General features: G+C 41.2%; 1 protein-coding gene across 2 annotated transcripts in view; it reads left to right on the top strand.

Annotated features, from left to right (window-relative positions):
• LOC135464746 (innexin unc-9-like) overlaps positions 1-16,483 on the top strand; it is a 72,640-nt gene that overhangs the window by 17,882 nt on the left and 38,275 nt on the right. Inside the window, exon 1 of one of the 2 annotated variants that reach the window (XM_064742282.1) lies at positions 10,029-10,176. The exons of the other annotated variant lie outside the window; for it this stretch is intronic. Coding sequence (XP_064598352.1) covers positions 10,157-10,176 — 20 coding nt within the window. The 5' untranslated portion in view covers positions 10,029-10,156. Of the gene's footprint in view, positions 1-10,028; positions 10,177-16,483 lie in introns of those variants that run through there. 2 annotated transcript variants of the gene reach the window in all.

Genomic DNA, 16,483 nt, shown 5'->3' on the forward strand with positions numbered 1-16,483 from the left:
ACGTTAAAGGATTGCATCTCATTCGTGAAGGACATACTTTAAAGATTTGGTTTATGATCCAGCTTAAGTTTTACTTCGTTTGTGACACGCCCTTCTATGGATAGCGTTGCGCATGTGTGAAATAATGACGACCACTTCCGCTAAAGTCTAAACATGGTGCTTGCAGTTTCGCTTACATCTGAACGGTGCTTAGAGACAGCATGCACCTTGTTTGTAGTTTGTTTACATGTTACCACCTATCCAAGCATTCCGCGCGTAGCTTTATCTGTTGGTCTATTGCTCTATAGTACTAGCTGTGAAGTTACACCAAAAGGCGGTATCGTCTGGCTTCTAGACGCGTCGTCAAGTGAATGCTTAATTTTAAAAGGTAGGATGTCAACATTTTGAATGCTAAGTGACGGAGCTACCCATCTCCAGAATATCTCTACACACACACCGCCTCACAATAATTGCAAAGGCGATTATAGAAGTGAAAGGTTTTTAGAACATCGTTAAACACCTATCAAATAACTAAAAAAAGTAAAGAAAATAACTAAACTGAAAGCCGCTGCAGGAGCAAGACTGAAAAATGACAATGTTTCTGTTCAAATTCACAAAATATACCTTATTCTTTATAACAAAATTTTTTAATTTATTTATTTATTTATTTATTTATTTATTTATTTCATTGTTGCTTAACGCCATATTCAGGAATTTTGATTCCAATTGCCACCACATACAAGTATGCTGTAAACTAGCCTATAACCTGTGTGAAATTAAGTACAATCAGTCGATACGCAAGTAAAATAAGGAACGATATTTTGGTTTCAAATTTCATATTTCTTTGACCAGAACTGCAGATCCATATGTTTATATGTATAAAAAAGAATACATGAAGCTGTCAGTCTTTGTCATACTACGTACGTCTTTTATTTTCTGAGCACGACGAACTCTTGTGTTGATTCAGCTTAATTGTGAGCCTAACTTGACCAGATTGCGATTAACACAAAGCCGTAAGTGAGCATCTGTCGTGTCCTACCCACCCCCACTCATGCCTTACTCTCCACACGTGCTAATCGGTAGCTATTTTACATCTGTCAAATCATCGTTAAGCTCCTCTTGGAGATGAAGCGTAACCGAGTAATGGGCGCTGGGAGGTGTTGAATACGAGATAACAAAGTATTTAATATTTAACAGTCTTGTTGGTTGATTGTGTTGCTCTGTTTCGCCCTCTGTCGGATCCGATGACTTAATTCACGACAGATTCTGTTTAAACTCACAACGCAGTTGTTTCAAATATCTGAATGTTAACACAGAGGAGTTGCAAACGAGTGACATGAGGTGCGTACATTTTTGTTTTTGGCTTTATTCCTGGAAACAAAAGGTCTAATTCTGTGTTTGGTTAATTGCTGTTAACATAAATGACAAATGTTTGGATCAGTGACAGCTGACTGAAATCGAAACACCCGTGTAATGACAAGATTCCGTGGCCGGATTTACCATGGTGTGCTTTTACGTGGACCAGAGCGATGTACTTCTAAACACCTTGTGTAACAAATACGCTAGCGCTATCTATGCTCCCCATTTTGAGAACTCTGTCTTACGCTACATTTTAGCTGCATGCGACAAGCAACTGTGTGTGACATGGCGGAGTTGTTGTTGTTACTCGTGTTGTTGTTGAGACGATCGTAGGGTGTATTTTTCTTTTGCGCATGTGCTTCTAGCTTTTAAACGCTCATCAGTTTGTCTCTTCTTTTTTCTGTTTTTTTTCTTACTACTGCTTACACCACTCTTTATATGTAGGTTAGGGCCATCATTTAATACAGGCTATGCACGTAGCCGTAAATTCAAACATATCCCACTGCATATGATAATTAAAGGAAGCGGCAAAAGTGACATAGTAGACGGGACGACAGTAGCACTAACAGCAAACCAACTGCAATCCGCGGGCGTCTCTGGTAAATGTTGTATGGGCTTTCTGAACACGCATGATATTTGCTTGTTTAGGGTTAGCCCATCGCTTTTTCTCATCCCGACGTTATCTCTAAATCTGTTAATTTGTACAGATCCGTGATTGCTATCGAGCATGGCATGTGGCAATTTGCTAGACTTGTTTTTATTTCCTTTCCCTTGATTATGTTTATCTAGATTTCATTTATATTCGTCTTAATAAAATTCCCAGTCACGATAGGCGCAGACCCACTGTACCCGTGCTGCCGTTTTATTTGGCCAAAAGCTCTTTCGGTCGCCTCTTTGCTTCAACAAACGTTGTCGTGAAAAGCTTATCATCACTTAGCATTCCCGATACGGCGCTTGTACTTCAACTAATAATTAATTTAGGCTAAAGAACATTTAGCACGATTTCAAATCGTTCTGTTTGCACGTGATCCTCTCGTTACAACCATACCGGCATGCAATTCGCCACGCGAACCGGAAATGAAGCTTCTAAGTTCGGATTAGGATCAGTTGTCTTTTTTCTTCTTCTTCGTTCTCTTAGAGCAGTGCATCAGAGCGCTGGGCATGCTGGAGTTTAAAGACAACATGTTAAGACAGGCATGTAAGCAACATCCACATTCCTCTCACCTTGCTCATTATGCATACTTTTGTGAAAGATAAAGTTTTACACTACGTCATACTGGACAGTACAGTGGAGTATAAGACTACAAGATACAGTGTAAAACAGAGTAGGTGACAACAGTATGATAGTTAGTAAATGGTCACATGTACCCTGTGAAATAATGACGCTAATTGACCTCAGAGTTTTATTTTAATTTCTTTCATGCTTAAATAGTAGCAAATTACATGCCTTCTAGTACAGTGGCTTCAGCGGTAAAAAAAAAAACAAAAAAAAAAACAGAGCATGGATGTTAAGTGTAAATATTTAGGAGTTGCAAGCTAGCATTGCTGATGATGTTGCTCCGCTTTTAAGTAACTTGTGAATCATCTGCGCCAAAGTGTTCTTGAGGTGATAAAGGAGGTAACGTATGACTGTACATAACATCGTTTGGAATGAAATGATGACTTACGGATGGTTTCTGATGATAATACCACTTGCGTTGATTACGTTCTGGGGTTTCCAGCCAGGCCTGCAAGTCATGAATTAGTGAGTGGAGACTTTCTTGTATGAAAAAACTTTGATGAAAACTTATTGCAAGCTGACCTTTGGAAACCAAGCAGGGGAACAGTGTATACCATGTCCAACAACACTTTACATTTTCAAGCTGTATACTGTTGATGTAACTTGAAACCATGATCATTTCTTCATTCCTCAAATATGGTGTAACTCATGCACACTGACTATGATACTAAACAAAACAGCTGTGGTATGCGGCGCAAATGCCTACACCATCACTTATAGTATACACACCTGCACAGATGTTATTTTCGTTATGACTAGTCTTACGGTGGAGACCTCCGTGGCCGAGTGATAAGCGTGGTAGCGCAGAAGAATAGCTCAGCAGCATTTGACCGCCATAGTACATGTTACTGTGAGATAAAGTCCAGCTCAAACTGGCTTCGTCTCCGGTCGCACGTTCTTGCAGCGACATGAAGAGTGTCGCAGACCTCCCACGGGCTATGCCCACTTTGTTAATACAAGTATGGTAATCGCTGTCGTATAAATGAAATATTCTTGAGTGCGGCATAAAATACTAATGAAATAAATAAATGGATAAATAAATAGTGTTATGGCTAAAGAACGTTGGATGCTTCAGTATGGTCGCGTTACAGGTGAAACCGCTTCCACTGCGACGCGGATGAAAGACTCCCGGCCATGTAATAAACAAAACTGATAAATGACTTAGGATCCAAACGCCGTCGACGTCGATGCAAATACAAGATGTGGGATACACAAAAGGGTACAGATATATTGTCACTCTTGGCACAAGTTCATACCAGATTTAATTGCTAATGCCCTTTTATACAATTGGCCTCCAGAAATTACCAAGTTTTTAAAGTGGTGAGTTTGTTACTGTGATTTCTGTGATATACTATGATATGAATAACAAATTTCGCAAAACTAACCTTTCTTCTTCCCGGATTCAGCTATTCACCTCAGCGTATGGACAGTCCACATTATCTGTCAGCAATAATGGCTTTTAAGCTGGCTGGAGATGTCTACATATTTAGGGCGTAAGATTAACATAGTGCTTACAAGACAGACTGTCCATTTTGGTTTTCCCAGCGACTATTTGCAAATTAAAACAGCTTCTGGAATCTTATCTCCGTGCCAATAAAAAGGCTTGGAATAATCGAAATTTGGGTTTTTGAGGGATGACCATTTTCGTAGGCCAGCTTACACGAGATTGGTCCTTATCACCCTCGATACGCCGGCCAGCTGTCGGCGAACATTTTTACATAATTGACTGAAAACTGCGACGATCAAAGCCTTCCACAGAGCAAACTCGGTCAATGTGTCCATTGGTGATAAGAGGGGAAAACTTGAAAGAATATCCGATAACGGAAGTCCACAGATGTCAGTCAAGAATTGAATGTATTCCAGCAATACGATTGGCTAACAACTGTCAAACCTCTCTGAGCCTCCACTCTTCCGCTTTCTTAAGCACCGACATATAAGGCCGCCTCTGTGATTTTAAATATTCGATTTTATCGCTCTTAAAGAACTGGCAAAAGTAACTACCCATTTGACACTGAGTGTTAGCCGACTTTACAATGAGAAAGACAGACCTTTGTCGCAAGAGTTTTTATTAACTTTTCAAAGAAACGAACAACTTTTTGCCGGAAGTAGAATTTTTCTCACATATATAAATTAGGAGTGGAATCAGTCCGTTAAACATATTCCTGATGTATTTCCTTGGCTTACCCATTTTGATGTGCATTTTAGTTTTCATGATGTCGCACAATATTCAAAACCATTCCAAACATGTTCAAGTTAACAAGGTAGCCAAAACAGGCTCATTTTCAGTCTGCAATGGTTAATGTTTTGGGATGGGTAGGGGCTAGGGGGTAGTGGGGTAGAGATAGGTGAAGTAAGATGGAGTGGAGAGACTCCCTATTTTCCATAGAGAATGCATTCGTTTTCTTGGCAAAGTTTTGAATGTGTTCCTCAGATACCAGCGTTGCCAACTTTATGGGAGAGTCCGGTGAACAGATCGAGACTGTCATCGGTAAACAAACGTACAGATTGCTTTTTCAGAACTTCTGAGAGACCTATTCGGTCAAACAGAAAGATCCTTATCACGTTCTGTGAAGAGGTTTACTCGGTGATCGGATTTAGAGAGAATAAATCCAGCCGTCCTCGTCTAGTGGACCGTCTTAATATTGCCGGAGCATTTAGTCGAGAGACGATAGGTTTCCAAACGATTCGGTTTGAGTTAGTGTGTCGGAGTGGGTGAGGAGGTTGGTGGGGAGGAACTCAAGGCTTGATGTGGAGGGGGAGATTAGGGAATATCTGTTAGAAAGGACTTCGTTTGATGCACGACCGTTACAAAGAGGAATAGGGAATGAGATAGGGATAGACTTTGCTCTGTGTAGTCTATTGAATTACAGCGGAGGGACGAATACAGAGGGAGCTTAATGCTGACGTTGATCCTCACGCGATCGCGCTCGTTTTTGAGTCCGGTATATAGGTTAAACAGTCCGGTGTTTAATACAGGGAAACGAAACGACTGTTTTTCACATTTGAGAGACAGCTTGTCTAACAGAATCGAACAAGTGGACGAGACGTAACGCAATTTTACCGCGGTTCGCAATTTGGCAAATTTGATAACGGCTGGTGGCTTGTTTAAAGTCCGACCACAAACCGTCTCGATTCATTCCAGCTCATTAGCCCGTCTTCGTTTGATGATGTCCCCAAGGTGACCCAACATGTGCCAGTCCAGGCCGAATAGAGCTCCGCTAACCGGCTAGTTTGCGAGATTTCCCCTCTGACCGACCAAATACGCTCAATTACTGGCAACCCAACGCTGCTATATTTAGTCAATCTCGCACACGGCGGACCCATGGCCATGTGACTGAAATCGAGGCTGTCGGTTGATAACAAAACCCCAGCGTATGTATTATTCCAGAGTAGTCTAATGTCGTTGGTAGTTCGTGCACGTTCCCATGTAAATAATAAAAGGTATTGTCCAAATCCAGCACTGATTAGCATCATTTAATCATCATTCATAAGCCGTGGGTGACCAATCATAAAACACCTGATTGAATATTCCTTAGTTTTCCTCGTTGCAGCAGCCAGGGTGAAAAAGTTTGGTTGAAACTTTGCTTAATTTAATTTAATCAAGAGGGACGGAATATTGTGCGATTTTTTTTTTTAACTTTCGGAAATTTGTTCTTTGACGTGCTGTAAACGACACTCTTCGAATCATTGTCATACTAAATGTAACAGTTCTTATGTCGTCTTCAAAAACAAATTGAAAATCAGTTATTCTCTCGTTTGCAGATTGTTTTGTATACACTATTAACCACAATTGGCTTTTCTAACGAGCGTAAACTCTCCACTTTTCCGATGTCTTTCAGCAATCGTATATCGTTCCTAATGCTATGGGATGGTTAGAAATTTTCACCACTTGAACGCTTCGGAAACCAGCATTTCTTGCTTGAATCAACATCGAATATAGTTTCCGATTTATGGCGGCAACTTTCTTGTGAAGACCGATCGTATTTTCTTTGAAACTGGCTTGGTGTTTATCCTCTGTTCCGGAACTTATTTCTTTGAGACAGATGATCAAGCTGTGTCTTACATACGCTAGCATATCATATTTCATATTTTAACCAGCCGGAGCCGCCAGGGCTATTTGTCTCCCGCTGGCTTCTGAAGCAACATATAATGTACGTTTCTGAAGGCTTCACAGTTCATCTTTAGTGCACATGCCGTCTAGCGTACTTTTCTCAAATGCTACACTGAGCACATAATAGCGCAAATTAAGGATCTGGGATCAAGATGTATTCACGTACAAACCTTTTGCGCCAGTGCGTGAAGAGACCCCTAAACCGATCAGTCACCAGAGATCTCATAAACTTGAGCACGAAGCATAACAACCGCCAAGTTGTCATATTCCGAAAACACTTTCCATTATGTCGTTAAGCTGGATATGCTCTTATTTCGGTTTTATGGTTTAGCAATATGATGGTTGTAACTTCATTAAAGCTGTACCTGGTTAATCTGGCCATTTATCAGTGCCAGAGGTCTACAATTGCATTCAACCTGGGAATGATTCACCGACTTCGAGTTTGGAATTTAAATTGGATGTCTTCCGTGCTTCACTGAATCCTGATGACTGTTTTACATTTTACTAGGTTTATTCATATTTTTTCTTGCATATTCCGTTTCGAACTGTAAGTATTTCAGTTTGTTCTGAAAATGGAATTTTGCAAATATCGAACTGGAACGCCCCTTCGTGGTTCACGGTGGTTTACGAATGTAGAACGCTTCCATTTCAAACTGTTCTTTAAGAGAAACGGTATACCGTATAATGAGTGAGTTTTGCTGTCGTCAGAGATTTTGTTGCGTGTCTCCATCCATATCATATACATCCCTTACACTGACCTTGCTCTTTTGTTTGTTGTTTTTTTTTGGTTTTTTTTTTTGGGGGGGGGGTTTGTTTTGTTTTATTGTTGTTGGTTTTTTTAGTGGCGAAGGGGTGGAAAGGTGTTCTTTCTTCTTCAGTTTACACTTTTTTACTTCAGAATTTTGTCAACTTAATCATTCCGGTCAACCGCTGCATACTATTTTTCCCTAGAAATTGATCCAATGCATAAAAATACGTGAAACTTGATCAATGGTAGGAATGACAACGGCCTTTGCAATAAAACCCTAACCTTGTTTATTTCATCAGCTATAAATTCAGGATTATTCAAGGATTCAAGTATGTTTTGTTACACAGTATAAACCAGTATATATTTATACTGATTTTCATTCTCATGTTTGTATGGAAATGTCTTTTATCTATCTTGCCAAAGTCATTTATGATCCTTTCTGTGTCGTTTTCGGTTGATTTCGTTTCCCACGTCAGTGTGTAACTTTTAAGTAGACAAAACATCTAATATCCTATTCCCTTTCAAATCTTGCCTGTGTTATACACAAAAGAACAAGGCGCCTATGAGGGTGGAATAGTTTTCATCGTAACGTAACAGTTCCACAAGATGTGTTAATCCAATGTGACTAATACATTGTGATGCTCAATCTACCGTATCATTGTAGACAAACACTGAATAAATACAATATGGGTATTCACTTGTGGATTCCTTCGATGTATAATCTCACAGGAGAAAAAAATGACAACTTAAACGTCATTTCTCGTCGAGAAAAATGACAAATTAAACGTCATTTCTCGTTTGACTATAACACCATACACAGGGTTTGTGCTCTTGGATACTTCTAAGCTGTAATACAAATAGTTCACTTGTAAATATGCAGCAAAAATGTCACGCTTTTACCACTTTAAATCAAGTGTCAAAATTTTGCTGGTGATTTTATGTTTGTGTAGGGCATTTATCCGTAAAATACATAGGTTATATTTTCCCTTCTTGAAAACACAAAATGAGTGATTTTCTTGATACATGTCGGAAGGCGATCGCCAATACCCGGGTTGCTGGTGCAATTTTTGCTGCAGGATTACACCATTTGCTTATAAAAGGCGATTATTGCTTAACCTGCAGTAATTTCTTTAACGCTGTATGGTTCATCACGGAAGAATTACGCGTCCTAATCCCTTAACCATGGAGTTGGTGATGCGTTTCCCAAGCGAAATTTGATCAAGGTAAACTAGTTAGTTGCCTTGTTTATAAGCACTAATCCGTTTGTGAGATGAAATTTAGGACTTTTGACTTGGCTTTGGTTAACAGTGCACCTCGATGAACCGATTCATGTACGGTTCGTTGACTTAACGAAATGTGACCATTGGAAAAGGATTTGACCCCCGAATGACTTCTGTAAATTTGCCCTGCCAGCCTTCGTCACATGAAGCCGTTCTTTGAAAGATGCGAGAACCCTTAAACGAAATGAAGTGCTTGTAAGCTTGTTATGCAAATGGTCAGCGCGGACCTGCTTGAGAGCTTCCCAGTAATGACATTATCTATTATAGATTATGACGATTGTATGGTCAAACCTCATGAGAGTCCACGCCGTGGTCTTCCATGCAGGCATGGTCGTTATAGTTCAAACTTGACCAATTACAAAATCAGAGCCTTCGGTAAAGTATTGGCATCATCTGGTGAGAACTTCTTGGTCTCTTATATAAGACAAACTTGCCAAATCTACGGGCAATATTTCCTCAATCAGCGAGTTACTCTCAGAACGTCTTGATGACATAAACTCAAGACGAGCTTCTTCAGCGACTATCTACGTGCTGGAAACTCGTTTGGGAAGCTTCGGCATTTTAATGACCCTGCCAGGGGATGTGTTCATCTAAAGGATTGATTAAACATTTAAAGATGCAATCACTATTCTGAGATAGACTGTGGATTCCTGGCCTAGCTGCTAATCACTAGAGGTTTTGTGTGCCCAGGCCAATGTATGGAAGAACAAGCTCCTTTTCCGCATGATCCACAAGTTATATACGGAGCTGAATAATAATGCTGCTTAAAGCAGAATCTTCGTGAATACAGGCGGTGTTCTCCTGGCTGACCAGTGACGTCCCCTCCCCTCGGCAGTCTTTAAAACGTCTTCCACCCAGGCGCTAATCCCGTCCAGCAGTCGTATGAACCAGCATTCGCTTCCTTTTCGAATGATGCAAAAGTAATATACGGAGCTGAATAATACTCCTGTGTAAAGAGGGTGTTCTGGATGACCTGTGATGTCCCACCTCCCCTCTCATGGATGACCTGTGATGTCCCCCCCCCCACCCTCTCCTCACTCAGCTGTCTTCAGGACGTCTTCCACCCTGACGCCAATCCCGTCCACCAGTCGTACATACCAGACACGGACCAGTCGTACTTATGCATGATTTCATTTGCTTGCCTGATTGATCTAATATTCGATTCTCGGACGGGCAGCTGAAACTGCACGATCTCGTCGGGGGTCAGGGGGGTGTTTATCGACCAATCAGAGCATTTCTCCTCGAACGCGCGCTGGAGTAGAGAGAGGGAGAGAGAGAGAAGGAGATGGTATAGTTGGTACTGGATAACATCCTATCCCGATATTTGACATGTCCGTCCATCGGGATATTTCGGCGAAGATGGCGGGCAAGAAAATGAAAGAAACAGACGGCAGGTTGACATGACGTATTCTAGAATGAGGTAAGAAGTACTTGTAGCAACATGTTTCTTCAAACTCTCTCCGTAATGTCATACTCCTCGCCCTCCCAAGTGGCTGGCAACAAATGCCAAACGACCGCTCAGCGGGGAATAGCCTCTCCTGCCATATATTGCTGGCTTGGGAACCCTATTTAAGCGTCGTAGTGTTGCCTTTCGTATCGATCTATCTTAGTCAGCATGATTTTCCCCCCATCTATCCGTCCGCCCGTATATAGCGTAGATGCGTTCACAATCTCACAAGTTTTATATCGTGTTTCACAATAATTGGCCATGTTTGACGAAGAGAGTTCACGCAATATCCAATTCCTGGGTTATCCGTGGCTATAGCTAGCCCCCTGCCGTTACCAAAGAAACACTTCGTTATTCAGTCGTCTTCATCCGGGACATAACTGACGAATTATTCATGATGACATGATTATTCGCCTCTTATTGCATGTAAAGAGCGATTAACATTTCTAGAGGCTCCTAAAGGGAGTTGATATAAAATTGTCCAAATTAACATATTAGTCATATCTAGGCTAAAGAGTCTAAGGCTAGGTTTTCTAGAGTTTGTTCAGCAATCTTTCCTCCACCGACTGGTTTGGATGCCAATAAGCCTCCGCAAACGAGGCCTGCGCGGTTGTGTCAATATTCCGCGGTGCCATGTCAACTGTCCCTTGCGAATGTCAATATCGAGTTGGGTTTTGTTTGCTCAGCAAATTCAAATTTCTGTCGGGCTAATTCAAGGTGTTGGAGTGGTGTGATAGCAGACCGTGAAGTCTGGGATTTTCCACACATGAAGCTCCACCTGGTGCTGTGGTTCTTTTGGAAACCACGTGTGACTGGTGTCTCGCGTGATTTCTCGAAAGGTTATATCCGAAAAGTTTCTGAGGAAACAAACTAGCCAAAGTATCATATGTGTGGTGATAATAATGCACAACAATAATATGTAATTAGAATTTGGAACAATATTGTGCAACCACAATGTGTAACAATGATGTAAAACGATAATGAGTAACACTAATGTAAAATTTCAGTTTGTTACAATAATGTGTAACGATAAAGTGTAACGATAACTTCAGTTTAAATCTCACCTTCTTATACTTTCAGCCCCGCTGAATTTCGTTAGTGGATTAGGTTAAAAACATATGCACATGTATTAATGAATGAATGGTTATGGTTTAACGCCACATCGGCAATATTTCAGCCATATCGAGGTAGGACGTTCAACAAAAAAGCTGTGTGTTACATTCAATTATGCATAATACCCTCGAGAGTAAACGGTATGAGTTTTTTAAAGAAAAATGGCAATGACAGGAAAATATAGAGCGTCAGCCGCATGAGCCTTTGTCTTCTTTTTATGTTTTTTTCGTTATTCGATGGATTATGCTTGACCAAACCTTCGTGGTTGTCGAAATATCGACGTGCCACCATCAGAATTTCAGGTTTACAGGTGTGGCGAGTAATATTTGGTTTATTGAAGACAAGCGTTCTTTCCATTCCTCAGCTTTATAGGCCTTTGCTCACTTTAGTGACCCGGTCGACGAGGGTTGTTTTATCATGTAGTGCGGCTAATTTTATTTATCTGCCTCGTCGTACTCTCGTGCTTGGCCGACGGATACCGTTGATTGAGGAGGCCGTTAATTTAGAAGTGGCCCTTAATGGTCTGCCAGTTAAAAGATGCCAGGTCTGCCCTGCTTGCCCTCATCGTCTCTAACCCTGCTGCTTCAAAATCAGGAAGAAGATGATGTCTTTTTGGCCACGAGCTCTGTCCCAGGAGCGACCTGTGTTTCGTCTAGACTCTGCACCTCCAAGAGACTGTCTACGGCCAGGTCACAAGAAGTTTAAAACCTCGGTGGCTTCGGCCAAACGGAGAAAATATGGAAGGGCAGAAAGATAAATTGGCGGTGTTTTCTTTCCATTATCGATTCCCCAGTTGGACGAGTGGCTGAAATATATAGGAAGTATGAAACCTTGCTTGTTCCGGATAACCGATCCGTTGTATCTGCACAATAAACGCTGTCGACCCACTCCATTGCTCTATCTCTACATTGGTTTGGCTAGAGACAGTGACTAATGCTCAATCTGTGAGCTGGCTTCGATCGAACCATCTCTATTCCTAACTCATCCATATTCATAACGGTATACATATGAGTGGGAAAGGTTAAAACATATATGCAAAGTGGCCACATGTCTTTGACCTCGAAGGTTAAAGCAGAAAACTGGTCGGTTTGTCATCGGTTTTGGGTAAGACGCTTAATAAAAAATAATAAACCGCATGTTAAGTGAGCCCATAAAACTCCGTACATAATTTTGAATATCCGCAAATAAGATCTGCGTCTCTGAGGCCTTATTGTTTACGATATGTAAGTGTTTATTACGTGTAAGGCATTTCTTTTGATGATTGTAACATTAATTGGCCTTTACGCCGCGTAATGACCCAGAAGCCTCTCACCAATGCGGTCGCTGTGAGTTAAAGTGCAACTCATGCTGGCTTCCTCTCCGGTCGTAAATGGAAAGCTCTGCCAGCAACCTGCGGATGATCGTGGGTTTTCCCTGGGCTCTGCGCGGTTTCCGCCCATCATAATGCTGGCCGCCGTCGTATAAGTGAAATATTCTTGAGTACGGCGTAAAACACCAACCAAATAAATAAATAAATGGGCTTTTACTCTTACCGAGTTAAACGCCCTGTGACATTTAGTTTCGCATGTTTTCCAAATGCTTCATTTCCGAACAATTCATATATTATGTTGGTTAGTATACCATACGCGCCCACCAGACTCATAATTTAGCCCTGGGGAGTCCAGACCACGTCAGAGCTAGGACACGACCATTCTCATTTGCTATACGTACAGTATGACAGACACGTGAAAGTTACCGTATCCTCACAACAACAAGACTAGAAAGAAAAACGAAAGTCTCGTGAATTAACAATAAACATCAGGCACTGATGTGAGTTGATTTGTCTGCACATGGTTCCGTATTACATTACAAGTCTATATTTGAAACAATTGGTCCCGTAAGTAACCACTTATGCTTGGCGGTTTCTGTGTCATTAGCTGATATCGTGCATTGTGTTTTAAAATATATAGATGCACATGCGCCCTTTCTGCATTAAAGGGTATACAGTCTTAGATTATGTTGGTTATTATAATCATATATTCTATGAAATACATCTTTTGTACAAGGTATGGCACACATGACCTTACACCTTGGACAAGAGCCACTGTGTACTGGAAAGACTTCGCCAAAATATGATAGGATTCATATTTTCCAATTTTCAACAGTATTGGCTAAAATTTGAAAAGCAATCACCACCTCCACCCCACCCCCTCCCCCACCCCACTACAACCCTTTTTTTACATAAACTTCTTGAAGAAATTGCCCTTTAGTCTTCTGAAGGTACCAGTTGGATTTTCTCTGGCGCTATCTAGGCCGAGCGACGTCGTTGGGGAATGAAAGTAAACATTTGCCGAGGGTATTTACCAAAACCTCAAGGAAATTATTTTCGTAGTACGAGTGTTTGCCAACTGCTTCTTGTCGCCATGGTATAATACAATTTTAGTGATAGGTTTTTGGCCAGTTGGTCCACAGCAACGCAGCGCGTGCTTCTAACCGGCGACAAGGAGCGAGTGAGCGAAGTCTTTCTCGCTATGAAAATTCCCTAGATTAGTCGAGATGTATGCACTGGAATGTACCAGGCTTGAAGTTTCTGAACGAAACCTGCCTAGGAGACAAAACCCCCTGGGAAAGTTTCTCCAACTCATTTCAATCTGGTAAACACAACGGGTCTATCCAATCGGAATTTTCGTGCAAAGGTGGTAATTATGACTTCCGGTGCGTGGCATTCTGGGAAATTCGTTCCATCTTTTTCACCCCTAGACCACCGACGCAGCCATTGTTTGATTTCAACTGAGGTCGCGCCAGGAATTCGATTCGATCGAAACCCAGGACGTGTCATTTAACGCCGAGCAATATGCATCCTACGATATGCTAAAGACCTGCCTTGGAAAGGCTCTCGGTTTTTACCTTATTTGAATATGTAAGTGCATTTCCTGAGTTTAAAAATGTTCGGCTGCCACAAGAAGACGTCATACTTAATGCCACGCGGTGACGTTCGATCTTGGAACTGTAACACAATACATAACACTGTTTCTGTCGTGTTTTGGTCTTCACTAACTGTTTCGATCATGAACCCACTTTGCACTTGTAATTCGAATTAAATTGTTGTGAGTTTTCCTTTGTGAAGACATGTGATCTCGCAATGTACTCTTGTCTTGCTTGTGTAGACACACAACATACCTAATGTGACACAGACACGGGTTAATAGTGACAATCGAGTAGCTGACCGATATAACCCGCGTGATTGCTTAGCAACACTACAACAGGTGTAAACAACTTCGAGTCACGTGACTGCACGCCATTGTAGTGCAGGTTGCGGTTCGGGGCGGGTGGGGTCTGAGGGGAGGCTGATTCGATGTTCACTGTCAAGCCTACATAGGCGACCGAAGACAATCCTGTCGACTGTTTCAGTAATATTACAGACGTAGCTGCCTTTGCCAATATGATCAGCAGGGTGTCTAGAAAATGCGAAATGGGATGGGAGGGAAAACAATCGCGAGTTAGTACCTATTGTTTAATCCGGATAACCGACTGAGTTGTGGGAAAGACAGACAAAGTCCGTATCCGGAAAATTTGTCGATCAAGTTCTACAATTGGCGATGCTTGACGTGTACACAATGGTACACGCTGGTATACATTAACTCCATCTCTCTCCTAACCCTATAAATAAGTCCATTAAGTTTTCGTCGCTATTGTTTTGGATGTGCTTTATTTTTTTGGAATACGTTTTTTAGTTGAGGTTAACAAGTACATTCCTTTGTAAGTTTCTCTAAGGGAGCTGAATCAACCTTACCTGTTCAACCTGAAAAGCCTTTACAATATGCAGCTTGTCCAGATAATAGGTACATTATTAAATGTGATTTCAACCACGTTTCCGCCATGTACTAGCAAACATGTACATTTCAACAGCCTGTAACCATACAAGTCGCATGGCTGTTACTTAGCAGAAGTCATTACTGCGTTGAAAATGGTAATGGAATCTCCGTTATCCGAAAGATGAAATTGCTGTCCTTTGCCTAGAAGGACGTGAGTTCAAATCCAGGTCTTGTTGGTTCCAATGCACGTTTAAGTTAGAAACTTGGCCAACAACAGTAATTAAATATCGGGTAAGTAAATAAATAAACAAATGAAATGTCTCTGGTGGTTTAGTTAGATGAAAAATTAGAAGATATTTTGATACTGAAATTGACTAAGTCTATGTTCCCTCCCAGTAACCAGTGGTGGATGTAACAAGTGGGGGGGTTGAACTTACGCCGCCATTGCTGAGAGGTCATTAAGCACTATGTACCGCGTGGAAAGATAGTATCTTTGTCCTCTGTAAACGGCGTCGTTTGGATTACTCTTCAGAAAACGACTGTGTACAATTGTGTACATCCACAATGGCATTTGTAAATGGTACACAAACGTCATTGGGGCGTGTTATACAAATGCCACAATTTGTGCACTGCTGGTACACAAAATGATGCGCACTTGTGTGACAAATAACACAATTTACATACTTCTGGAACACAAAATTATGTGCATTTTTGTCACAAATGAAACAATTTATGCACTGCTGATACTCACAAATGATGTGCATTTTCTCACAAATAACACAACTTGCGTACTGCTGGTACACAAAATTTTATGCATTTTTGTCACAAATAACACAATTTGTGCATTGCTGGTAAACAAAATAAAGTACATTTTTGGCATAATATTCTGTACGACACACAGTGGCTTTTAGAATGTTGAGTCGGGTTATAAAACATCGAAATAACTCTAAGTTATACATCAGAGTTTGATTGAATAGTAAGCACTTTCAATTATCGAATACCTATGTCCTTAAATTTGGCGACTGTTGGCGCCATGAAGAACCAGTATCACTTTATGCGTTCCGCGGGCTTCTTTAAAAGAGACCGCCTTACTTCAGACGATTTTCAGCGCCATGTTTACAAAGCCCTAAGGCAAAAAGAATATAGTCGTGTGAAGGGACGCTTGATTTTGACAAGACAATGTCTGAAATCTGGTCATTCCCATAGGCCAACGCACTCGACACTATTTACAATTGGACGCCTGGTAAAAAAAATATGAATGACTGTGGGTATATAGAGTAGTGCTAGTGGAGAAGGAATTTGGCTATAAAACGATGCCTTAGGGACAGCCGTTCCTTGTTACACAGTCTGAAAGGCTAGAACGGCTATTTAAC

The sequence above is a fragment of the Liolophura sinensis genome, chromosome 4 (assembly GCF_032854445.1).
Source record: "Liolophura sinensis isolate JHLJ2023 chromosome 4, CUHK_Ljap_v2, whole genome shotgun sequence".
Taxonomy (NCBI): Eukaryota; Metazoa; Mollusca; class Polyplacophora; order Chitonida; family Chitonidae; genus Liolophura; species Liolophura sinensis.